The sequence below is a fragment of the Stegodyphus dumicola genome, chromosome X1 (genome assembly GCF_044657685.1).
Source record: "Stegodyphus dumicola isolate Sdum_Otavi_A_Nest chromosome X1, ASM4465768v1".
NCBI lineage: Eukaryota > Metazoa > Arthropoda > Arachnida > Araneae > Eresidae > Stegodyphus > Stegodyphus dumicola.
Window position 1 is genome coordinate 199,220,390 of NC_140780.1, and position 12,851 is coordinate 199,233,240.

A 12,851-nucleotide genomic window follows, 5' to 3' on the forward strand; every position below is an offset into this window, starting at 1 on the left:
TGTAATGTATGAAATAAGCACTGATTAAATTACCAGAATGTTATTTCTAAGTAATTGCATATTTAAATTTAAAAATCATTTATGGTTGTGTTCATTTAGCTAATAAAGCTCTCTTATGCAAGATAAATGTATAAAATTACTTTTTCAATTTTCTACTTAGTTGTGCTTGATTTCAATGTACTTAATACAATTATTTAACTAGTGTAGAATCTGAGTAGGAAAAAAACGTTTTTTACAACTTTCAAGGAATTCCTGAATGTCATCTTTCAAATCATTAGCATAATTCCATCATAAAACACACATATGTTGCTTCAGTTTTGGAGCAAAAAGGAGTAACTTGGAGCAAGGTCTGGTGAATACAGTGGATGGCAGAGAAATTGAAATCCACTCAATAATATCTTAACCTTGTGTGATGGAGCAGTGTCATGCAAAAGCAACACTTTTTGATGAATTAGCGACAGCATTCTGTCGTTATGCTGTTGGAGTTTGTAGGAGTTGAATCAATAAGTACCTGTTATTGTGGCATTATGTGGCAAATAATCAATAAAAAGTAATTATTCATCATATCAAAAAGTCATAGGGCTCTGAACATCAGGGGAGATCCATTAGATCTATTATGTTTCCATATCATGCGTTATTTCATTCCTAATTCCTGGTGAAGCCATGTTTTATCTCCTGTTAATATCTGTGAATAAAAATTGTCAGCACTGTTTGTCCTGCAAAGCAAATCTCAAGAACATTTGACCCAATGTTTCTTTATTTCTGTTATCAACATTCTGAGTGCATATGTTGTGCAAATCTTCAACCTCCTGCATCTTTTCATTCAGGACTCTTTCATTAATCCAGCAGTGATACTAATTTCAGTACAGTCAAAAGTCGTTAATCCGGACTCGTCGGGACTTCGGCGATTCCGGATTATCAATTTTTCCGGATTATAGATCATCAGTTTAAATTTCGTAAGATGGCATGCAAAAATTCTAAAACTAAAAATATGAAACCATAATTTATGAAATAAAGAACAATTATGATCTAAAAGGTATCAAAATTTACAAAAAAAAAAAAAAAAAAAAAAAAAAAAAGCTTCATATTTATTTGTTTATTTTATTAAACATTTCTTTCAATGTAAGTTGTTTCGTTTTATGTGATAATACTTTATCTTTAATTCTATAAACAGACATAATTTCTTGTTCAGTTACAAAGTTCCGCTGTTCAAGTCCCGTTAATTGCTGTGCCGAGAATACCGACTAACTTGTCAATCGAAATTTTTTCGTTTTCACTAACCTCTCTGTCACATTCTTCATATCTTTAGCCATTTTTTGCAGCAATTCCACTTTTTGTTTGTTGGACATCGAAACATACTTTCGTTTTGTAGATCCTTTGGAAGTTCCAGCATCGGAAATTCTATTTGACATAATCGAAAGTTCAAGTTTACTTTTATAAAATTGCTCTTACAGTCAGCAAAAAATAATAAGCGCGATCCAATTCGAAGATTAAGGAACAACGCAATCATTAACATTAACTGAAATAGATAATTAGATAATTTTAGCTTACACCGTCCGTTATACATTAAACGCGCAGGCGAAAACGTATTCTGCACTTGCGCACACGCATATGCGCAGAAGTCAAGATCTTACGCGCACGCATAAAACGCCTGTGCGCATGTGCCAACGCGGCGCATGCACAGAAAGTTTTTAGCTTTGACGTCCGGATTATAGATCATTCCGGATTATGGGTGTCCGAATTAACGACTTTTGACTGTACTAAACTCAGATACTGTAACTGATCTATTTTTCATCAGATATTCTTCAACTTGTGGCCTGATCTGAGACAATCTTTGAGTGATACTAACCTGTGTCTAAATATGGGAACCTGTACCTTTTAAAGACAACATAAGAAGATGTATCACTGTAAACTGCAGCCCTGCATCCATGAATATTTATTGGTTGGCAATGCATATTTTATTATGACATCTGTCACTGAACAGTACTTGCTTTTTTTTTTTTTTTTTTTTTTTTTTTTTTTTTTTGACCAACAACATCTGAGCAGCTTCCCCCCCCAAATCAAATAACTAATAGTACCTGTTGTTGGTGCTTTCCTTTTTATGCTGTTAAAGGATGATACAATGATATCACCATATTTCAGGAACCTGCAAGTTCACACTCAGCCTTAGGACTTATTTAACTCTCCTCATATTTACTATGTATTGGTTATTTGTGTTAGAGCTTTATGTCTGTTAGCTTTGCATTTTTTTTTATTTTTCATTTATTTATTATTTAAAGAGTTTTTAAATTTTCATTTGGGAAAATTTCACTATTTTTCCTAGCCTTTTGCTTTTTTCTGTGTAAGTTTTTGCTATCTGTGGTAAAATTCCTACATTAATTACAGTACAAAGTCTTTAATCCGGACTTGTCGGGACTTCGGCAATTCCGGATTAGGGTTTTTTCCGGATTATACATCATCAATTTAAGTCTGTTAAGATGGCATGCAGAAATTATAAAACTACAATTATGAAACCGTAATTTATGAAATAAAGAGCAATTATGGTCTAAAGGGTATTTGAATGTACAAAAAAAAAAAAAAAAAAAAAAAAAAAGCTTAATATTTATTTGTTTACTTTATTAAACATTTCTTTCAATGTAAGTTGTTTAAGTTGCTTCATTTTATTTGCTAATACTTTCTCTTTAATTTTATAAACAGACATAATTTCTTGTTCAGTTACAAAGTTCCGCTGTTCAAGTCCTGTAATTGCTGTGCTGAGAATACCGACTAACTTGTCAATCGAAATTTTTTCATTTTCATTAGCCTCTCTGTCACTTTCTTCATGCCTTTATCCATTTTTTGCAGTAATTTCACTTTTTGTTTGATGGACATCGAAACATGCTTTCGCTTTGTAGATACTTTGGCAGTTCCAGAATCGGAAACTCTTTTTGACATAATCGAAAGTTCAAGCTTACTTTTTATAAAATGCTCTAACAGTCTGCAAAGAATAATAAGCCAGATCCAATTAGAAGATTAATTAACAATGCAATCTGCAACATTAACTGAAATAGATAATTTTAGCCTTGCTTATACCGTCAGTTATACATTAAACACGCATGCGTAAACGTATTATGCATATGCGCATGCGCAGAAAGTTTGTAGCTTTGAGGTCCGGATTATATAGACCATTCCGGATTGTGGACGTCCAGATTAAAGACTTTGTACTGTATAAATATGCGATTTATTTACTTTGGGGGGGGGAACTTAGTATCAGTATTGTGAATTTCATGTAGTGGTTGCTGCTGAATGTGATTGCACTGGTAGTTTATAAAAATCATAATAAACAAATGATAGGTGTTCAGATGAAAAGTCAGATATAATAACATCAGATAAAAAGTTTATCTTACTGATTTTAATCTTAATGCCATTCATTATTTTTACTGAATTGTCCCAAAGTTGCTAAATATCATTATAGTTACTGAATTGCTCAAAAATAGCTTTTTTTTTTTTAGATAGTTTTTTTTTTTTTTTTTTTTTTCCCCTGTAAGCAAATTGTTAATTTTTCTTATATACTTACTGCATTTGGACAATGGCTAATCTTTGATGAGCACTGCTCTGCAAAATTTCAAAGGCTTTTGCATTTGTGCACTGGTGAGATTCTTTCTGCTTTCTTTATGTTCAATTTAATTTTGGTAACTAATAATTTTCCATCAGTTTCTTGCCTCACAAAATCCTTGTGTCATTTAAGTTGCCATCTGTATGCAAAAATCAGCTATTTTATACCAGTGGTTCCCCCTCCCCACTGGTAGATCAGAAGCTATTTAAGCTCCTTTTAAAAGTTCTGTAATTTTCCATCAGTTTCTTGCCTCACAAAATCCTTGTGTCATTTAAGTTGCCATCTGTATGCAAAAATCAGCTATTTTATACCAGTGGTTCCCCCTCCCCACTGGTAGATCAGAAGCTATTTAAGCTCCTTTTAAAAGTTCTGTTTTTGTGAATCAGTCTCAGATTGTTTTCACTGTGATTTTTATGTCTTGCTATAGCTAAAGTACATAACGCCCCAGGTATTTTTCCTTTTTTCCTATTTCATTTTCTATTAGCTGTTCCATCTCTTCTGTCACATTAAAAATTATTGTTCTCATTTTGCAATAGTGATTTAGTTTTACTGCTCATATAGTGCTTCGACTACAAGGCTGAAGAAACAGATTGTGGGCAGACTATCCCAAATGCGCTGTGTAGTAGTTTTTAATAATTTAGCTGATGCATGTTTTACCATGAAGTGCAGTTTGGCAAAGCAAGGTTAACACATCTTAATCAGGAAATGATTAAACTCATTTTGTGTAAACGACTAAACTCATTTTGTGTGGATTATTGTTAAAGTGCGAGAGATGGCAAAACTCATTTTCTATGAATCATCAAGCGATTATTATTATTGGTGGGTTTTTGGAAATGTGTTTTTTTTTTAACACTTGCGTGACTTTTTTTATAGTCAGTTCCCAAAATTGCACTACAAATGTGAAGTTGAAGAATTGTGTTTAGATAGTTTGTCAAATTATTCCTATGAAAACAAGCTTACCAATAATGATTCTAGTGACGATGAAACTATATGTTGTCCTTCGGCATTTTTCCAACAATGAATTTCAAGCAGTTCTGGCTCGAGCATGGATTCATATGGTTCTGATTTCGGAAAAGTATGGTCATCAGTAGACAATCCAACCGTCTTGGAAGAGATTTTAGGCTGCTCATGAATATATACAGAAAATGTTCTGGATAGTCTGGAGTGCACTACTAAAGTCCCAAATTTATAACTGAAAGCACCAGAGTTGTAGCTAGGGCTTTCAGCACCCAGGGACAACTGAAGATTTCGCGCCCCCTATTGCTTGCCAAGGATGGAAAACATTTAATTCTAAAATGTCATAACATCAGTTTGGTGCCCCTTGGATTCTTGCCCCCCCTCTAGCTACGCCCCTGGAAAGCGCCATGGAGAAGGCAAACATGAGGCAGTAAAAATGCATCAATCTGCCTATGGTAATCCCAGTTGCAAGCACATAAGGGGCGTGTGGTCATTGATCATGATGTTGACCCACATCATGATACTGCATCTCATATCAGTCTCTTTGGTCGCTATTTTCTGGACAGTAGGCAGTACCACTCATGCTAGATAAATTGTTTTGTGCAAGGCAGTGACAGACTGAAGCTACTCTCATCTGAGAATATTACACAGGCCCAGTCCTGTTCAATTTCCAATTGCAGAGCTGATGACACCATTGCAGATGGGCAGTATGATGGCATTTGAACATTGGGAAGCACTTAACAGATGTACGGATATATAGTCCTCTTTCTCCCAAATGTCTGATTACAGCTTTTTGGGAGGTTCACTATCATGTTTCAGCAAGAAACTCATTTGCTACCAGCTGAGCTGTGATGCACTGTTTTCTTTTTGCCAGTGTACATATCTCTGGCAGACTTCCATCAAAAAACTATATACCATCAACATTTGGCAGTAGGAAAAAAGCAAAAAAGTACAATTCTGCAAGAAGCCATTGTAGGAACTAGAAAAAGAAAAAAAGACTTTGTTACACTGTTGTGTGTGCTTTATTCGAGAAAATACACAGCATATCATGGTATATGTGTAAGTTTTGTAATGTACCCTTGCAAAAAGAAAAGTTCTTTAAAAGATATCACACTTTAAAACATAATTAAACTTTTTAATTTTGAGAAGCATTTTCATTTTTTTAAACTTTTAACAGACAATGGTTTCATCAAGAAGCAGAAGTATCTGTCAGTAATACCTTTCCCAGAAGTAAAATAATAATTATGTATTTTTATTTTTTAAGCTGCTATATAACTTATAAATCACAGTAATTAAATTTCACAGCTAAGTATGCTCAGATAATTAAATGAACTTATTTTACTGTAAACATTATTTTTATTTCAGATTAAAATATTAAAATTTTCCTTGTCGAATTTTATGGCATAAAATTATATCAAATATTGCAGTTTGCACAAATCTGATGCTGCTGTGCGCAGCACAGTAATTTAATTTAATTAATAATATTTTTGTTCTTGTTTTTATGTCTTAAGTGAAAATGATTCGTTTATATTTTGTATTTTATGTGTAAAAATATTTTTATTGCAACCTTAATAAAAAGTTACAAGAATTCTTTCTGTCTTGCAAATTTTTCATTTTTTTTATTTATGTTTTTATTTATTTATTTATTTTTTAATTCTAGAGTGAGAATTTAGTTGTACCTTCAGAACCAAGTGATGAACCTTATAATCACAACTTTTTGTCAAAAAGTGTTTTGGGAAGCTCTCATGGATGCCGGCCATTAACTGCTCCAAGTTCAATAATGCCTTCTAAATTAGAAGAAATGGATAGTTTGAGTGTCAGCAACCAAAAATTTAACCATGATAAAAATATGCTTGCTCTTGAGAACCTAGCTTCTACTCTTAATGCTTACCAAAATAATTCTTTTGATGATGATGAAATTCATGATTATGCTGAAATTTATACACCCAGTAAAGAGTGTTCTGAGTTATATACCGTTGATGGATCTGAATCAACTCTTGCTGATGCTGCTTTAATAAAGTGTGGGAAACCTCCAACACCACCTTTGCATCGCTTTCCATCATGGGTAAGATGAATCTTTTAATATGTCTAAATTTAAATGCAAGAGTTTTATGGTATACTAAAAAACAAGCACTAAAAAAACACCAAACTAAAAATTAAGAAATGTTCATATAAAGTAACAAATTAAGCAATTAGTTAAATTCCACGTGCCATTACTCAATATTTTATAGCTTGGATTGGGTCATTTTATTAAGACAAAATGCTTGAAGGCTATCAAACTCAGCTACATACCAATTTTGGAAAAGTGCACTACCTCTACCCTCCACTCATGTGACAGTGATATATTAGATATCCTTTGATTACAAACTGATAGGTACTTGCTGAAAATATATAAGACGTTTTAGGTATTTATTGCACTTACACTGTATGAACTTGTCATTATAACTATTATCTAATAGAGAAACAGAATGGTAATGATTAAAGTCTTTTTTATGTCATTCATAATATTGAACTAAAATTTGCACCAATTCCTGCCACAAGTTTATTTAACAGTATATATTGAAAAAACATGCTATTTGTACATACTGGAAAACCTGTAAGTATTGCATTACTGTTTTATTTTTCAGCTGTGGGACCATAGTACACTGGTTATCATAATCGAATGGGCTATCTCAGATTTCTGATGTCACAGTGAAATATGTGGGCTTGCTCTCAAACATGGATTTTTATGCTCCTCGCAGATGACGTATTCCGAGTGCAGCGCCACTAATTTGCATATTGGAGTTTTACTCAGTTACTCTTGCTTGGCAACATATTCAAATTTTACACGGTTTGGCTTATTTTTTAGGGAGTTATCACTATTTTTGTGATTTTTCCTTAATTTATGATAACCAGTGTATAATTCTTACTTTTAGTGTCAGTGTAGGTTTCATATGTCATGTGGTGTGATTTATAAAGGATCTTGTATGAAAGTATGGAAAAAAAAGATTCTCATGTGTTGATGGTAATTGATACTTCTCTTAACACTGTTTGGGTTGAATAAAATATTTCTTTGGAAGATCTCAATTTTGTGTAACCAATTCTCACTTTTGTGTAAATGTGATTGTTAATGCTGTTAAATTACATATTATGTTATATCAACTAAGGAAATTGAATGACATTAAACTTACTGTCAGAATACGGAATAAATCACTAGTTGAAAAGAAAACATATGTACTATGTAATATAATATGCAGTTTGATATAAATCTAACATAAAATAATTTAAGATTAATGTTTCTGTAGTTCATGCAGCAACAGAATTTACTGTATGCTTACTTATCATTGACATAAGTGTTTAGTAAACAGTTTACTAAAGTATTGCAGATGCAAGTGCTAAATAATTTTTCAACACTTTTTTGCATTCTATTAAATTATTTATCATGTGCTTCGTTATCCATAAACCATGCTATGTCTCATCCTGATAGTGTTTGTGAAGGTTTGTGTTTTATTTGTTAAATAACTCTAAAATTCATACATTTTTCATTTTTCAGGTATAGTATATATTCATAGGGAATATAAATTCCAATGCACTTGCAAGAGCCTGACTCTCAACTTTTAAAGATAAACAAGAAAATTTATGTGTAAAATTGTAATCAAATTATGTATTATTTCAATTCATCTAAACATCTTGAAAGTATCTGCTGTTGAGCAGTGAAGTGCATATTTTTAAACAAAAGGTCTAGAATTCTGCATTTTCTTTGTCTTAAAAAAATATTCAAAATTTTATTACACGTTAAATGAATGTAAGGAAATGGAAAATACAGTTTTCATTTTTCTTATGTCTTCCTATTCCGATTCTTACATCAGAGTCAAATGTTTTGTTAAAAAGTACGGAACTGTAAATTTTTTTTACTTGAATTTAGTAAATCACCTCATGAAAAAAATGCCATCTGGAAATATTCTTCATATTTACTAATGTTGCACTGTTATTTTTTTAGAAGAATTTCAAGAAGTTCTATTAAAATATCTGTGATTTGTAACAGGATTATCAAAAGATAAAAGGTATTTGTGAATGTTAATGAGTTGTACTTTTTTCTTCTTGAAATTAAAAAAGAATTCCCCTCCCCCCCAATTTTTTTTAAATTTTTTATTTGTGAGGGAATAGTTTATTTAATTACTTCTTGCTGAAATATTTTATAGTTGGAATATTTTTGTAATAAATGTGCATATATTAATTTATGAATAATGCAGAAAATTATGTTTAAAAATAAAGGAAAATGCTTCAGAGTGGAATTATTGAAAGCCAACTTACTGTTTTTTAGGCTTTTGCATATTATCTCTACTACTCTTTAGTATGTGATGTGTTGTTGAATACCAGACTATAAATTTAAACCAATATTGAAGCAGAATGATGTTTTTGGTGCTGAAATCATAAATATGTTTTTGGATAACTTTCTTGTAAATTTTCCCTGCAGTAAAAAGTGACTAATAGGCTTTTTAGTGCTGGGAATAGTTGGATCTTTGCCTTTTTTTTTTCAATGTAGTTATTCATTATTTATTTGAACATTTATCATTTCAATCTTAATTTTTCAGTTGCTGATATAATATAATGTGTGCAATTATATGTTAAAATAGTGCATTAAAAAACTGTAGTTTTTTCCCCCCTGTCAAGATTGTAGAGCCTTGTTTAGAAATTATTCTATGCAACTTGCTTTTCTGAGGTAGAAATTTTTTATAGCACTTTCTATCTCATTTGATGTAGTGACATTTAATTTCTCATTGGAGGCTCATATGAGAAAGTTTTTGGCTATTTCATTTGTGCAGAAGTGATGTCCATGTTTAGATATCCTAGGTTTGTTGTATTTTTACCTTTAATATCTTGACTTTCACATCTGCTACTTTCATCTGTGTCTAACTGGTCCATTATTTCTACAAATGGGTCCAATGTGATCATTTTTGTTTAATTAGCCGTTTCATATCTTCTTGATGATTCTCTTTCTCTCTCTCTGTAGTGGAAAGTGAGTTTACCTGTTTGTTCATTTTGTTTTCTGTGTAGATTAGGCATTTCGCCTGATTTCTTTTTTGTCAATAATTTGTTTTACAAAATAGGTTTTCTGAATCTGTTTTTTTCTTTTAACTAGCTTAGTACTGTTTCTTTGGAGAATGAGATTATAGGCTATTTTTTTATTTGTGGTAAGCCTCATTTTACTAAAACAGTTAATAAGATTGATATCAGCATAAGTTGGTAATAATGGTTTTGCTTTTATAGTGCGTACTAGATTTTTTTTTTTTAGTTAGTCGTTGTAATGCTTTCTTTGAAAGTTGCAAAGTGTTATAGAGTAAATGTCCTTTGCAGTATCCAAATTTGATCTTTGAAGACTATCACTAACACATCCAGTGTATCTGATCTGAAGTTATTTGTAAACAAAATAGGTTTACCCGGACTCCAAACTCTATTTCTATTGTGCATAACATAATCACTAAAATATTTCCATAAGTTTCTACTTTTGGCTGGAAAGTAGCTTTCCTTTTTTTCTGATGCTTAAGCACATGTTGTTATTATAAGCAGAAATAATAATCAAAGCCAGGGCCCACCAGCGGGCAAGCGGTAAAGTCACTGAACCCTGGTAGTTCGGTCCGAGGTTCGAATCCCACGAACGGGCTGGCTGCATGGGCATTTTTGTGGTTTTCCCCATGTGTAATGTGTTTACGAGCCAGTTTCCCTTAGAAAGTCCTCCACGAAGGCATCCCTCTCCTTAGGTAGATAGCCCTAGTGTGCTTTGCCATAATTTGAATAAGCTAAACTAATAATCAAAGCCTTTGCATGTGTGTTTTCAATAACTGCTTGAACATCCATAATTTTGGAAGAGACTAAGGCAGCAACTTGTCACTGGATTTGATATAAATTAACATGCCACCTATGATTTGAGATGTTAACATTATCACAGGCTTTGAGGTGTGTCTCGTTTTAATCCATCATGCTGAGGTGTGTCTCGTTTCAGTCATGCTGTGCAAGAAATGACCAAATTTAGTGGCTTGTGGTTTCAATCCTTAAATGTTGCAAAAATGAATTTAATGGAAGAAAAAAAAAAAAAATTCTGTAGTCTGTATGAAAGTGCAGCAGCCACACCTTGATTATTTATCACATCACCTTGAATGCAATTTTCAGCTTATGTAGGGTGGCAGTTGCCTTCTTAAAATCATTATGGATCATTCTAGGTTGTCAGTGATGGTAATAAAATTCAAAAATACGATTCACAAGTGCCATCAAAAGCCAAAATTGCTGCTCGAGCAGTTCTATTCCTTTGATTGATATGGCTAAATATGGTATTGCTGTCTATATAAGATGGCTTTTGAGGGAGTGGTGGCCATATTTCAGACTAGATGTTGAGTTTTATATAAATATAGGACCTATAATTGGTCATGTGATCCTCTTTGCATATAGCATGAACTGGTTTATCCAATTTATTCATATGGGCATCAGTCATCAAGTAGCATCTTAAACCCACTAGCGTCCAAGTGGTAAAATTCACTGAACTTTGGTAATTCAACCTTGGTTTGATTCCAGGCAAATGGCTCATTGCATGGACATTTTTGTGGTTTTCCTTAAATGTAAAGTGGATATGAGCCAGTTTCCTTCAGAAAGTCTTTCATTAGAATCTTTCTTCCCTTAGGCAAAAAACTGTTCTTGAGTTGCTTTGCCGTAGTAAAATATACCTTTACAAGTGGCTTCTTGAATCTTTTTCATATTTTAGTTTCTTGAAGGATTATTTTTGGGGAGGTTATGTAGACACTTTTGTCATCTGTGGCTCTGGTCTATGTGTAATCTTTTTCTAAGGGTTCTACACTGATGTACAACTGTAGCAAGTTAATAAGGTTGCATGTCTTTTCACAGTTGTCATATGGTCTCATTATATTAAATATGAATTTTATCTGCATGCGGTTCTTTTAACTTTTCATTTGGAATATTTGCACTGATTCTTTTTTGATAACCTGTGTTATTACTTGCTTCTCTGTTGAAAACAGATGCAAAGATACACCTGTTTCTTCAAAAATTTTAAATAATGTTTAATTTCTTGCTGAGTAGCTTTATTATTAGCTGATCACCTTGAATCAAATCATCAAACTTCTTAATGCTGTAATCCTTCTCTGTTTTGCTTCAAAGCTTGACTATTGATATCAGTCAGTCAGTCTCAATAATGAAAGTGGAGGGTAATTTTATTTGTATAGTTCCTTATTTTATTAAAGAACAACATCTGTATCTTTATCTTTACCATTGCCATCTTCAGCAGTATCCACAATACCCGATTCTGCATTTTTATTAACTAACAGAGAAAATTGATTTGCCCGAGAAATACCAGCATTGCACACTTCTATGTTTCCTTCCAATTAATAAATAAATTTTTCTAAGATGCTGTGTTGGATATTTGGGGATCATGATAGCTTTTACATTCTTTTATTAAGTTGCTGAGCTCGCTTTTCTGATTTTACTATTTTAATGTTTCATGCATTATATTGTGTGAAGCATTGTATTTTATGAAGCAATTCATGTTTAAAAAAATCCAGAATTGGAGTAATTATCTCTGTTTGCAAAATGCAGAATTTTAAAATAGTATCAAAGATTGCGAAGCCCAACTTTTATTGCCAATAAAAGACTATTTTCCACATAAAAGCCATACAGAAATATCCTGCTCAATAGAGAAATGTCCAGAAATTAAGATTGGTCCTCAGACTATATTTAAAGAAAAACAGTTTGGGACAATTCAGTTCACTTTAAAGACTTGTGATAAAGTTTGAGCAAACAAGCTATAGGTCAAATTGGCAGAAGCACATTTGCAACATGAAGTTAAATAAAGCAGTTATGCAAAGTGGCAGGAGAGTCATCCTCAAGCTGCCTGTCCAAAGAATCATTAATAAAAAGTCTAATGAATCTATCACAAGAATTGTGTGCATCAAAGAAAATAAAGTTTGGTTAGTCCCCCCATTTCAGTTTGAACCATCTTTTTAACTTAGTGACAACATTGTTTATTTGAATAAGCATAGACTTTTCTGTCTCCTCCACATATTGAATTCTATTTTTCACTTATTTTTCTGCATTAAACTTTCATTCAATTAATATAAAAATATATGTATCTCGTGCAGCATAACTTTTATATAAGATTGCGAGTTTACAAAGCACATAATTTTAAATGACATGAATTTTGTATTCTGTGTGTGTTTGTAAGATACAAAGTAATAAAGCTGTTAGCTTTATTTGGGCAATAGTCCTTTTTAATCCCCATTTTAGTTTGGCTATCTCCCCTTTCAATTCCAAAAGT

General features: G+C 32.3%; 1 protein-coding gene across 4 annotated transcripts in view; it reads left to right on the forward strand.

Annotated features, from left to right (window-relative positions):
* LOC118181650 (uncharacterized protein CG43867-like) overlaps positions 1 to 12,851 on the forward strand; it is a 404,498-nt gene that overhangs the window by 274,315 nt on the left and 117,332 nt on the right. For all 4 annotated transcript variants that reach the window (XM_035350823.2, XM_035350824.2, XM_035350825.2 and 1 more), the window contains one exon: positions 6,213 to 6,617. In XM_035350823.2, coding sequence (XP_035206714.1) covers positions 6,213 to 6,617 — 405 coding nt within the window. The remainder of the gene's footprint in view (positions 1 to 6,212; positions 6,618 to 12,851) is intronic.